This window comes from Acomys minous, assembly GCF_964271855.1.
Source record: "Acomys minous genome assembly, chromosome: 1".
NCBI lineage: Eukaryota > Metazoa > Chordata > Mammalia > Rodentia > Muridae > Acomys > Acomys minous.
Window position 1 is genome coordinate 127752812 of NC_140483.1, and position 14564 is coordinate 127767375.

At 40.3% G+C, this 14564-nt stretch overlaps 1 protein-coding gene across 5 annotated transcripts in view; it reads right to left on the reverse strand.

The window, feature by feature from the left end:
* Nucleotides 1–14564, reverse strand: part of WWP1 (WW domain containing E3 ubiquitin protein ligase 1) — a 100146-nt gene that overhangs the window by 82580 nt on the left and 3002 nt on the right. For all 5 annotated transcript variants that reach the window (XM_084794043.1, XM_084794044.1, XM_084794041.1 and 2 more), the window contains one exon: nucleotides 2074–2169. Coding sequence is in view for 1 of the 5 variants with exons in the window: in XM_084794044.1 (XP_084650170.1) it covers nucleotides 2074–2149 (76 nt within the window). In the remaining 4 variants the exon portion in view is untranslated. Of the gene's footprint in view, nucleotides 1–2073; nucleotides 2170–14564 lie in introns of those variants that run through there.

Here is a 14564-nt window from a genome sequence, read left to right on the forward strand (position 1 = left end):
GCAAACACAAAACTAACTGAAGCACTTTTGAGAGCTGCTAAGGTCTAAAGAGGCCACCAAATGGCAAGCTGTCACTTAACTCTTTGCAATTATTTTCTGAATTTACATCGTTTACATAACGGGACGCTTCAGTGTGGCCTTTTATGTTCCAATATTTGCCTTGAGATATATAAGCATTGTAAATTTGATGCTCCCATAAAATATTCTTTGTGCAAGCTCTAAAAAACATACTGAATGGATATAACAATGTAGTGGTTTGAATGAGACCGGCTCCCATAGGCTCATGTGTTTGAAGACTTGGTCTCCAGTTGGTGGAACAGTTTGGGAAGGGTTGGGAGCCAAGCTGTGGCCTTATTGGAGGAGGTGTGACACTGGAAGCAGGCTTTAAATTGTCAAAAGACTCACACCATTCCCATTGCACTGTGGGTCAAGATGTGAGCTCTCAGTTGTCACTCTAGCCACCTACCACCAGGCCTTTTCTCTACCAACATATCTGCCAACCTTCCTGAACCAAAAACCCAATTAAACTCTCTTTTATGTGTTCCCTTGGCCATGGTGCATTATCATAGCAATAGAAAAATAACTAAGACAAATAAGTTCAAAATACTTTTCTTCTTGGTTTAAAAAAGAGACAAAGTCAGGCACAGTGGCATATACCTATAATCCTGGCAAGGAAAAGAGGAAGCAGTAAGAGTCTGAGTTTAAATCTGAGGCCAGCCTGAACCACAAAGCAAGAGTGGGGAGTGACAAAGCAAATTCAAATTGGCAGCTTCCCCTGGGTTGGAAAAAGAAAGGAAGGTAGAGTACAGGAATCACTAGCTCCTTAACCCTATTAGTAGTGATCTACTTTTAACTTTGAAATGGTTGGCTCACAAATATTTATGTTTACTACTAGCTTCCATATATGACACATAATATGGCATGTTCAAATTATATGTTCTTTTTTCTTGCATGTGTGTGTGTTACGCATGCACATGTGTATGTATATTCATATGTGAGAAGGTGGTATTATGCATATGGTGGCCTAAAATTGACTTCGAATGCCTGCCTCAATTGCACTCATTTTATTTTCTGGCCATCTCTTACTACAGGCCAAGCTCCCCAGTTCTTGTTAGTCTAACTGCCTAGCTTACCCTGGGCAATCCCATCTCTGCCTCCCTAGTGTTAGCATTAGGCAGCTGCCAAGTCTGCCTAGCTTTTACATTGGTTCTGAGGATCCACACTCTGGTCCCCATGCCTAGATAGAAGTGCTTTATTTACAGAGCTATTGCCCAAGCCCCAGTAATTTGCATTCAAGAAAGCAGACAGAAGAAGGGTAAGTCACTAATCCATCACATGTGATGTCTGTAGTCTATGATGGAGACAAGAGGAACAGTATAGCTTTCACTCAATTAGTCTTCCAGTAAAGTAACTTCTTTCTCTGGGCACTGTATGACAGACACATAGGCTAGCAGGCATTTGGAAGGTGGACTTAAAAACAAACAAAAACAATGGACATCATTATTAAATTAGACAGATATTTGCTGGGACTAAAGACACGCAAGCGTTAGATTAGTTCTTTGACAAGAAATTTGTAAATTTAAAACATTACACAGATGGGACTTGCTGCCAGCCTATAAAAAGACTGCTCAATTTTCTCTATCCTGATTACCCCGCGTATTTCACCTTTTGTTTTATATAACCCTCCCCACCTCCCACATTCCAATCCTCACACTCAAGAATACATACATGGTGAAAAATGTATTGAAATGATTCAAAATTTGAACCTCAGGAAGTTCTTAAGATACAGAGCCTCTGGTTTTAAGTTTTTTATTTATTTCTTTTGATACAGGGTTTCTCTATGAAGTCTTGGTTTGCCTAGACTTGCTGTGTAAACCTGACTGGGCTCAAACTTATAGAGATCCACTTACTTCTGCCTTCCAAATGCTGGAACTAAAGGTGTGCACCCTGCAGAAGTTTTATTTTTATAAAATACATTAATTGATCTAAATACATATAAGAATTAACAATCAACATATACTTAGTTTGACTAATAGCTACATAACAGTCACTTTAAAAGGGTTAATCACTTACTGTGTATCAGGAATTGTCCCAGACACTGAGGATACAAAGATGAGTAAGACACGCTTTCTTCTGTCAAGGAGGTCATAGTCCGGTGAGGAGACAACCCTGCAAGCACAAACAGTTCAGTGTGACATAGGTTGCTAAGCACTTCCTCTGCAGCACACAAGGAAAGTAGATAATAACCCTCATTCAAGGAGCAGAGGCATCAGAGAAAAGATAGTCGGCAAATGTGACTTAAACTGCAACTTTTTCTTTCCTTTTTTTTTAAAGACTTGTGCCAGACATGGTGCCACGCATGTTTAATTCCAGCACTTAGGAAGCAGAGGCAGGCAGGTCTCTATGAATATGATGCCACCATGTCTCAAAAGAGAATAAGAAAAAAAATAATGATGTGTATAAGAATAAAATCTGTGTCTTGTGTAAGAACAGCCATTGTTCTTAAGGACTGAGCCATCACTCCAGCTTCACCATTCTTTAAACATGTTTTTATATACGTGGCACATGTATGCAGGTTCCTGCGGAAGCCAGAGGCCCTTCAGCTCCTGGACCTGGAACTACAAGTGGTTGTGAGCTGCGCATGGCTGGGAATCGAACATCGGTACTCTACAAAAGCAGTCAGCTCTGCTGCTACTGAGGTAACTCTCCAACTCTTGAAGAAACAGTATGGCAGGGCATGGAATAAGAGGAAAAAAGAAGCTAATATGCTAATTACACTGTGCACCAAACCGTAGGTTTATCCTCATACATACGGAGGGGCTTCAATAATGAAAGCTGCATTTGGAATAACTTGGGCAGCTATGAGGCTACATTCATAGGAGTGACTTTATATGAACAAGCACGTTGGCAACAAGTGGAAATAAGTACTGGGGTAAGGGTTAAGACCAGAGGGCTATGCTATAATTGAGGGTGAGTAATAAAAAATTCAAACTAAATCTGAAACTGAGATATTTTTCCACTATAGTGTGAGTATATACGAGTGTCAAAACAGCAGAGAGCGAAGAGGAGCAAACGTCACAGAGCTTTCAAGAGCCAGCTGTGCAGTAGAATGCTGAGGACTCATTTCCCGTCCTGTGATGTAAGAGTCACGCGCTAAGCTGTCTTGCCCACGGCTCCCTCTGTATGAGCAGAACGGGAAGAGCAGAGCCATCCTCTCAGTGCTGTCAGGAGGAGTAAATAAGGCACTGCACACACTAATCTTAGGGCTGTGGCTGCATGGCACAAAGAAGCCACTTGTCAAAACCTAGTTGCTATTCTAATTTTGAGAAGTTAGAGAGCTTTCATTTTGGGCATTTGGAGTATGGTGTTCAAAGAAAACCTGTTCAAAACCCCGTATCAGAGACAACTAGGCTTAGATCAATGGAGAACTACTTGGAGTCAGTATATCAGCAGTATTAATCACAGATGACAACAGGCTTCTCATGGAGGAGATACTCTGGACCAATCACTGAGAGGACTAAGAACGAGTGCTGATCAACCATCACTAAGCAATATTAATATGGTCTTTTTCATAAACCCACAGGGACAACATTCAGCACATTGGTGTGACTATTTCCCAGAAGTACTTGGTACCCAGGATATGAGAAGACAGAGACTTTAGGGCCAATTCATATGCAGGAACTCCGAGAATAAGTGAAGCATGAGAAATAGCAAATTGACTTTCATCAAATTTTTCAACAAAATGTATAGTCAGCCAAGTAAGATTAGGTTAAAACTATTAAAAAAAAAAAAAGACAGAGGGTATATCTCAGCTGATTTTGTCTAGTTCAACCTTTTGAAAATGCCACAGAGTCATTATTTAACTGCAGAGAATAAAAGAGAATCCTATATATAAGCAATACACTATATTTCTAGTACTCTGAAATTACAGACCTATCAAACCCTCATTTAGAAACTGGGCATGGTGGTGCATGCCTTTAATAACAGCACTGAGGAGGCAGAGACAGGAGGATCTCCGTTAGTTCAAAGCCATGCTGGGCAACATAATGAGTTCCAGGGCAACCAGAGCTACATAGTGAGACCCTGTCTCAAAAACAACATCAAAAAGAAGTGGGAGACATGAGGAAAGGGTTGTTTGTTGTTGTTTCTAAGAATGGGTCTCACTAGGTAGCCAGACCGCCTTCAGATCTGAGTGCTCAGATTACAAAGTGCATTGCCAGGGCTGGAAGAGGTATCTAATTGCCTGCTTACTTCAAGATGCCATTGTAAAGTCAAAGCAATAAAACAAAATAACAAACAACACTTCCCTCCCCAAAATAATCTGATTAGAATGACCTGAATTGTCTGTCCACACAGCATATACTCAGCACAGTGTTAAGCTTTACAAGGCCAGTGAAATACGGTCAGAGCTCCTTAGGCCTGGATCAATTAACAGACATTGGCATTGCTGATGTAAGCTGTAAAGACTGGCTGGCACAAATGAAAAATAGCAGAAGACAAAGTCCAGATTCAACAACAGGGAGTCTTGTTTTGGAGACAGTATTAAGAGAAAGGAAATAACTCAGTAATCAGACAGGACAGGGAGTATCAAGTGCTAGCGAAGCGAAGCTCAACGACAGGGAACTAAAAAGTTACGAATCCTGACTCACAGTTATTGTATTAACAGCACAAAATTTAAAACTCAGCAAATGTAAAAACGATAAAAGCGAATGAACCTAGCAGTCTCCCTAATACCCTATTTAGCAACTCTAAATTACACAAAGAAGTTATTTTATAAAAATGTAAACTATAGAATGTGACTTAACTTACAGAAAAATAATTTATAAAGATATTAGTGGGTATTTTAACAAATTTATAAATCAATGTTAGAAAAGTAGCCTGTTTTTCTTATTAAGTTTGCTTGTTTTTAATTTATTCACATTACATCTCAACTGTAGGCCCCTCTCTCATCTGCTCCCCGCCCTACCTGTCCTACCCTACCCTCCCTCTTTCCCCTTCCCCTCCTCCCCTAGTCCTCAAAAAGGGGAAGCCCTGCTCCCTTACCATCTGACCCCAGCCTATCAAGTCTCATCAGGGCTGCCTGCATCCTCTTCCTCTGCGGGCTGGCATGGCCGCCCAGCCAGGGGGCACCAGAGTCCATGTCAGAGGTAACCCCTACTCCCCATATTATGGGGCTCACACAGAGACTGTGCTGCCTATCAACTACATCTGAGCAGGAGGTCTAGGTACTCTCCATGTATGGTCCTTGGTTGGTGCATCAGTCTCTGCTGTTCCCCCAGGGCCCAGATTTGTTGGCTCTGTTGTTCTCCTTATGGAGCTCCTGTCCCCTTCAGGTCCTTCTATGCCCCAACTCTTCCATAAGTCTCCCTGCACTCTGCCTCAGTTTGGCTGTGAGTCTCAGCATCTGCTTTGAGCCCCTGTGAGGTGGAGTCTTTCAGAGAACCGCTATGGTAGGCTCAGGAAGGTAGACTGATTTGTCCAGGACCACCCACCCATCCACATTTTAGTTCTTCCATCCTTGGAAACTCCTCAGTTCTGTGAAAACTGGGACATTCAATAGTCTTAGTGACCAACGTAATGACTCCATCTGCACTTAACTTCTTTTTAGGGATCTCAAACTAACAGAAGTCTGCAACAAAGCAGTTACATCGAACTAAGCAGGGCTCAAAATCACACCACAGGAACTACATGTGAGATATGGGGAGAAAACAAACACCCAATGTCTCTGTTAGCTCTCAGGAACATTTTTTTTCCAGAAACATTTTTTTAACAAACTCTAAGTCATCCCTTCTCTGACTCCTAAAGAATCCCATCCCAGGCCCTCATCGCAAAGCAACGGCCCCTTGTCACTCACTGTAAGGCCTTCACATCCACACCAGTACCTCACCATCTTGTGAGATTGCCAGTCTTCAACCTTTTCATTAGAAATACCCCTCATCCTGATCTGACGAGCCCTTTCCTGCACACAACAGAAGCTGTCTCTACCACCTTTCTCCTCAGGAATGGCCCCTGGGTTTTCTACATCTAGGAACATTAGCAGCAATACCATTGAGACTTTCCTTGCATGTCCTCCATCATTGGCCTACATTGCCAGCTGTCTTTTAGGTGTTTTTTGTATTATAGTGTTGTCTTTGTTTTCTTTTCTTTTCCCTTTCTTTCTTTCTTTCTTTCTTTCTTTCTTTCTCCTTCTCGTTGTTCTTCTATTTCTTTTTTGACTCTTTTTTCTTTTCTTCAAAACCATCATCAGAATGTTGTACCTCCCTCCCCTAGTTGCCCCAGTTGAATTAAAAAGATCATTTGAGCTGAAGAGTTCAAACACAGCCTGGAAAAGATGAGACATTATATCAAGGGAAAGAAAAAAATTATCATCATAATTATTTGTAAGTATACAAATTAAATAAGAAAAAAATCCTCCTCCAAGAGTCATCAGCTTAGAAAGGACTATTTTACATTAAAATAAAGTTGAAATCCCTATTAAATAGCTTACACAGGGTACATAAAATAAGAAATGAATGACAGAACACAAATTTTTTTTGTAAGTTTGGAATTACTTCACTGAAAATACTACTTATCTCATAAAACAAGAAATATTAGTAAATCACCCATTATTGCATTAATCTAGCTCTTAATTGTTTCATTTTATACTATTATTTTCCTCAATCACACTTTTTATTTTTAACTTCACAGCCCCATTTACAAAAGTTGCCAAATACAGATGTGATGGAAGCCTTGGCTTACTACAAGGCACTGAATATTTAAATTATATGCGTGTTTGGAAAACTTTGAAAACAGTATTCTAGAACACCACAAGATGGTGATATTGCACCGTAAAAAGAATATTTTTAAAAGTTCATCTTTTTTTCTTTTAAACCAACTTCCCCAAAACAAAATAGCTTAACTCCTTTCCAAGAAAGGACGTAAAGAGTGTGCCTGTTTTGCTTACTAGAGGACACTAGTCAGAAAGGCAATCTTAGCAGCAACCCTTCCAGTTTTTAGCCCAAAGGGGTTAAAAACCCAAGACAAATAATAAAAACCCAGGACTGTGGCTATGACTTCCTTTGCTGATCAACCCTACTCTCCTCATTATCATAAAACATTTCAAGTCAGTAAATTTTTTACTTCTTATGCCTAACAATTTCTCCTATGCTTAATATACGAAGTGGCTCCCTATTTTTCCCTCCTTCTCCTTCTCCATTTTTATTTTATTTGGGTTTTTTGGAGACAGGGTCTCAAGCTCAGGCTGGCGTCAAACTGAGCCGTGTTCCTCCTATTTCAGCCTCCAGTACATTGGAGCCACAGTGCGAGCCAGCATACCCAGCTCAGATTACATTTTGGTCTTAAAAACACTGGTACTAAGCTTCACTTCTAAGAACAAAGTATTACATCTAAACAGTATTCAGCACTGGAAGCCAGGTACTTTCTTTTTTCCTAATGTGTTATTCCTTAGTATCTTATAATATGCTATAATGTCATCAGAATGGTTAAATATTAACACCTTTAAAGAAAAAAATAACACATTTAATAATTTTTCTTCTTGCCTTATTGGCCATTGTAGAAAACAGATTTCCTACTCAAATGTTACATAGTATCAATTTAAAAAATGTTTTTCAAGACTAAATGCATCAAAACTTTAGTTCAAACTTTGAGACTGATATCAGGCTAACACATAGAAAATACTGTCTAAATACTACCACTCTTAAGTAGCCATGGGCAATACCTATATCCACAGATGTCGTGTCAACTAAATAGAATGGCACATATTCGTATAAATTATATACATCTTGCTATATAATCCAATCACCCATATATCAAATACTGATAAAACACAATGTTAATCCTATGTAAAATACTTGATAGAGTTCTGCAAATAAAAGATGAGATTGTGGGGGATTATGAATTGTTCAACACACAGAGAATTTTTTTCTCAAATATTTTCAGTACAAGTTTGCCTGAATCTGTAGGTGCAGGGCCTGCAGACACTGAGGGCTGACTTTCTGCTGCATCATGAAACAGCAGAAGGCATGGTCCTGAAGACTTGGAGCCTAGAGGAGCTGACAGGCATATGAGAATGAAAACAATGACTGAATATGCATCAAACCCACTCCTGCTAACTAGGTTAGCACTCTGTCACCATGCACAGGACCCCAGGCTATTAACACCAAAGCTAAGTTCCCCAAGATATTTCCTGATTATTTCTAAATACATTAAAAATTCTAATTTACTACAATTTTCACTACCATGAACATTTCCTAATCTTGAATTCCAAAGTAACATTTTCAGTATCAGAGAAGCATGTTGGGGTAAGTTAACACAGAGAACAGTTGTCAATTCAGACAGACCTAACTCCAACTTCAGCTTTCGTATTTAAATATATTTGACCTCAGTTTTTGTTTGATCTGAAAAAAATTTACAAATATACTGTATACCTTGCATTCTGGATACTCAATACTAAATACTAACATATTCCACAGGTCACAGGACCAAAAGAAACAGTCTACTGTTGCCTTCTCCTCACTGAAAACAAGCACAAAAACAATGGGCTCCTCCAACAGAACTGCCAACTAACTCATTCCAATTTACAAGGAATGGAGGGCTTGGCACGTTACTCTCCACGATGTATATTTACTTGCAGTATCCTCAGTTTATTCCAACCACATTTTTGGTTTTTCCAGGAACTGCCCTGGATTTAAAGGGCTGCTGTTACACTAAAAGATCTGACTGGGGCTTGAGAAACAGTTCGGCAGTAAGGGCACTGGGTGCCCTTACAGAGCACCCAGGTTCAGTTCACAGCAGCCTCATGGTGGCTCACAGTCATTCCAGGGGATCAGACACTTTCTTCTGGTTTCTGTGGACACCAGGCACACATGATACACACATACATTCATGCAGGCAAAACACCCATTCACACAGAAGACAAATAAATGGGGAAAAAATTCTGCCAGGTGTAGTGGTGCATGTCTGTACTCTCTGCACTCAAGAGGCAGAGGCAGGCAGGCAGAGGTCAGCCTGGTCTACAAAGTAAATTCTATGACAGCCAGAGAGAACTACATAGTAAGAAACTGACTCCAAAAACAAAACAAACAAAAATTTAAATCTGGTTGAACTTAGAGGTCCTGTTGGTCACAAACCTGAGGAACATTTATTAGACAAGAGAAATATGCAGTCATCACTGGCAAGTAAAAAGAGTTTGAGGTTTGTTTGTGTTTTTCCATTTTCACTGACTTGAAATTTAAACCATTTTCATGATTTTCTTCTCAAGCTAATGTTCTTATGCTACGCAATGGCTTTTTCCCAAAAGACACACCACGCCCACAGTTAACCTACTTTCTATCCAAAAGCCCATATTCCAAATTTGACACACTTCAATCAATGTATCTATTTCTGAGTTGCCTTGTCTGAGCTAAGTAAAACCCAGTAAGACTATCTAACAAATTATTGTAATATCTAATTTAACTCTTTCAACACTGCATTTAGAAAAAAAGAAGAAAGAAGAAGACATGTCTTCAGTCAAAAGAATTTATTTGGTAGAATGGGCAATGTTTTTAAACAAGGAGGCCAGGACCATTTCACTTGCCTGCTCAGTGCAGTAAGCCCTGTCTATCAGCTTTCTGCAGCTTGTTTGTAGCACATCACTGACGATTATCTCAAGCCTTTTAAAACATCTGGGAAGTTCAGATATTAAGCTCTTTTTATATTTACTTTTCACATGTATAGTAAGGAACATTTTACTAAGAAAAACAGTCATGTTAGGGTCCCAAATTACAGAATCGGTCTCTTGTCAACAGGTAAGACTCCTAAACCACCTTTTCAAGACAACATCCTGGACCCTTAAAGACAGGAATAATCCAAACGCTTAGCAAACACCCCCCTATGACTGCTAGAGAATACATCTTGACCAACTGGTCTATACCACATTAACTTAATGATGTTAATAAGTTCTGGACCCCAGGTTGTGCAGCCTAATTATTGCCAACTGATAAACTGCTAGCCTGTTTAGTCAGGATCCTTCCCAGAAGAATCCTTAATCTTTTTATAACTTATCTGTTCAACTGAGAGGAGAGACTTGATATACACTTTTGTAAACACCCAAACTAGCCTCTCACTGTCCTTAACAAAATGAGTGGGCCATGGCAAACTGCCTACTGGTTTGAACTGTCAACTTAATAGTTAACTACAAGCAATAATACTTTATGGGCTTATAATATTGAAGCTAATATGATTCCCACTTTATAAGTATCCTGTCAATTATTCCTTACCAAAACCCAGAAATGAAGGCATTCTTTCCATCTTACAAATGAAGGAACTGAGGCAACACTGCAAGCAAACAGCACAGACAGAAGTCAGATCTGCCTAGCCACGGCTCTTTTAACTCCTATGTCAAGAGAGTTTCTGTTCTCCAAGACTGCAAGATGGGACCAATCTACTTTGCCCCCTTCTTTGTCTTTGTGGCTACTTTGTTCTTTGCTTCCCCCTGCCAGGGGTGTGTGTGTGGGGGTGTGTGGGGGTGTGAGAGAGAGAGAGAGAGACATGCTGACCTCAAGCTGGAAATCTTCTTGCCTTGGCCTCAGAGTAAACTGCCATGCCTGGTTCAACTTGCCTACATCTGCAGTAAAGATCATACAGAGGAAAGGCTCACTTACCTAATTCTCCCTACCCTAACTTAGCACATACAAAGAACAGTGCAGATTGGCAAGTTAGGACGGATTTACAGCCAAAGTATCCTGCTTCAAGTCAGGACTCAGCTGTCTGCCTCCACCCACCTTAATAATTATAAGTGTGCTAAACAGGTATCCAAAGAAGCTGTTTTCTTTAGTTAAACAAAACTACAAAATATACAGTTCTGTTAGTGCTGGGACATTTTTTAACTATCCAAGTAATTAAGGGGCAGAAAGATTGCCAAGAAACACCTTAACATAATTCCACCCTTCTTGCCGGCACTGCAGCCTTTCTTAAATCCTGTTTCTCAGCACACTCAACCGCCTAACTCCTTCCATGTACTATATTCAGAAACATGCAAGGTTACTTGCCTTAGGCTGCAAGGGCCGGTTTTGAGTATAATTGTTTGAATGAAATGTATTACTTCACTAATCTACTAAGATACAAAGTAATAAAAACTAAACATTCATTTTCTCAGTTAATTGTGCTATTACTTAGTAACTAATTTGAACAATGTAGAAAGATACTAGGAAACTAAGACAAAGTGCCTGTAGGATCAAAATAGTGAGAAAAGCCCAGCCAGCAACTATCATACATATGAGGAGGAAAGGAACACTGCCTCCTGGCTTCACTCCTTCCAGAACATTCCAGGAGACTCTAGGATCCTACACAGTGTTCTCTTCAGTATACAGGCCTTCCCTCATTGTCCACACCAATTTTTTCAAGATATTTCAAGCACAAAAATAGATCTGTGAGGTACACATTGCTCAAGAATGGTCAAGCAACTCTCTTCCTTTGGGTCTCACACTTAATCATGAGGGGTGAGTGGATGGGTCTCTGCTTACCATACATCACACTCTACTTGGGTGCCCAACACATGAAACTAGGTAAATCAAATTGAATCAGTCTGGAGTCATGGGGCCTGTTCTTTCTTAAATCCCACTGTCCTCAAATAGAAGCAGTCAGTCTTCCCTGCTACCCTAACATGTCAGGGGTAACTGCAGAACACCCTGCTTCTCTGAGCCCAGGCCTCATGTATACCAGGTAAATGTTCACACCGACTGAGCTGCATTCCAGCCTCTATTAGTTACTTGTCTCATGTGGTGGGCAAGAGGCCTGGCAAAAGCATCTTGTCAGTTTGGGGCAGTCCTTCAAAGCAGAACCAGACCCCAGCTAGCCATGTTGCACCCAAACTCAGGACGCCTCGGAAAGCTGGTGCTTGCCTTGCCTTCTCCTGCTCAGTCAGTCCACAGCTCCAGGCCCTGGAATGTGCTGCACACATTCAGTGTCTTCCCTGTACAAGCAAACCTTTCCAGAGCAAGGTCAGACACACCCAAAGGTGTGATTCTAGATTCAGACACGTTAACAAGATTAACTACTACATAGCTCTTTTGCATTTCTAACTAAGGACAAACCCAAGGGCTTCTATCTGTGCAGTAAGCCAAATGTACTGTCATTGCACTTTAGACTCACCTTTCCCTCTGGCAGGCCCAGCTCAAATTTTTGACTGGGGAAGGCAGTAAACAGCCTAAGCTTTAGCTTCCACACAGTTTTCTACAAGATGTGTCTTTACATAACATAACTGACGCTGTTCTTACGTAAACCCTGCCATCATCCATTACAAGGTAGGCCCAAACAGATACAAATTCATGTAAGAACTCCCTGTCTCATTGTAGGCCAAACCTCTGATTTCACCAGAATGAGGCAGAACTGATATTCTGCCGGTCCCAGAAACACGCCCTAAAAAGGCATGGATCCTTGGGCTGTGGTATACTCCTCAAAGCCCTAAATTCCAAGGTAAAGCTCACATCCCCATTGCAAAGGCCACAGAGAGATACAGGACTACAAAGAGAGAGAGGACTGTGCCCAGCTCCAGCTGAAGTGCCAGTTGAATGCAGCCACTGTAGCTATGACAAACAAAGCCAGAAAGAGCCCCAGGAGAGACAACCCGAAAGCAAATAAGACAGTTGTTTCCAGTCACTTGATCTTAGGGTTGTTTGGTACACAGCAATAGATCGCTGAGACAATGCTACCGGGCTCTTTGTGTTTCTTCATGACTTGCCCAAATACCAGAGGACAAGAAGTGTCATTGAGTTTTCTTTACCAACAACAGCAAGTACCAGGTCTGTGCTTTTCTTGACGACAGTGACTCTACCAAGCTCTAAGTTCTAGAGAATATGCTTGGTGAGTAATTGTCTCAAAACTATACCCCATCAGCTAGCACAACGCCTGATACACAGTAGCATCCCGTGTGCTACACTCAAGGAATGTCAGGGTGTACATTGGGTGGTGGTGGTACACACCTTTAATCCCAGTACTCTAGAGGCCAAGGCAGGCAGATCTCTGTAAATTCAAGGCCAGCCTGGTCTACAGAGTGAGTTCCAGGTAGTCAGGGTTACACAGAGGAATCCTGTCTCAAAACAAAAAAACAAAACAAAAATTCTGTAAAAACCTCCAGGCACAGTAGCACATGCCTATAATCCCAGCACTCAGGGAGGCAGAGGGAGGTGGATCTCTGTGAGTTCTAGGCCAGCCTGGTCTACAAAGCCAGGACAGGACAGCCAAGTATACAAAGAAATCCTGTCTCGAAAAACCAAGAGAAAGAAAGAAAGAAAGAAAGAAAGAAAGAAAGAAAGAAAGAAAGGTCAAACCTTAATTAACAAATGCTGTTCCTCACTGTAACTTAGAAATTAACTGAAATATTGCTTTAAGAATAATCTACACACCAAAATTATTTAAATATGAATTCCAAGTGAACTAAGAGCTTTATATATGGAAGGGGTAATATCTAAAGTGGCTATACAATGGTGAAAATCATAAAATATCAAGATATCACTTTGGAGTAACTCTGGTTTATGTGCCTCCTCACAACAATAACATAAAAACATAAAACTTTTCCAAGACTATGCTTTTATATAAGACAATCAAACTTCGTCTTAAAAACAGAAATAAAAATCAACACATTTTCCAAAGTAAAATGTTGTCAACATTTAACCCATGTTTCTTCCAGAGAAGATATCCATCTTTGCAGCCTTGCTTTATCCTTGACTAGAGGTTAACTATTTGATGATAAGATATTTATCCAAGGTTGCATAGTGAGACCCTGTCTCAAAGAAAAGTATAACAATTCCAGTCTTTGTAATAATTATGAAGTCAAAGTTTCTATAATTAGAAAAGAGACCCACTAATTGCAGGGAGACAATCCCTCTCACCAGACAAACAATCTTATATACTAAACAAACTGTGTTTTAACTACCCTAGTGAAAATTAGCTACTTATCCGTTTTAGAAAATTCTCTGAAAACTCCCCATTTCACTCCTTATGCTACACACACCCCTAAGGCAGATGGGAATAGAGTAGACTGAGATGCTCCTCAAGCTTCTATTTCCGCCGGTATTGAGTTGCTCGACCATTTCTCCCTTGATCCCCCACTGACAGCCACATAGACAGTAATAATTAAAATGTCTGAGCTGATATTGCTATCTGTTCTCCACCTACCCATATCATCCCTCGGTCTCACCAGTTCTCAAATACACAGAAGGAAAGATGAGTACAGATGTTCCCATGAAAACCTAGGAGCCAAGAACCACAAAACCTTAACTGGAAGAATCTCCTGGAATGACTTTAATTCTTAACTTTAAAGGGCCACTTAATAGGCATTAACTATATCCAAATCAACAGTAAATCAGTTGTGTTCTTCTCTTTATACAGAAAAGTAAACCACCATTGTCAACAAACTCCAAGTTCTCTTTTACCACCTGCAACTAGACACGTGACAGATGAACTAAACTCTTAGGCAAGAGTTTGTTCCATAATGTAACAACAAATAAAAGGCAATACAATTGATAGAATAAAATTCTCTGTGAACTGTGAGCCACAACACAGCGCATCACTCTGCTCCTAGGTAC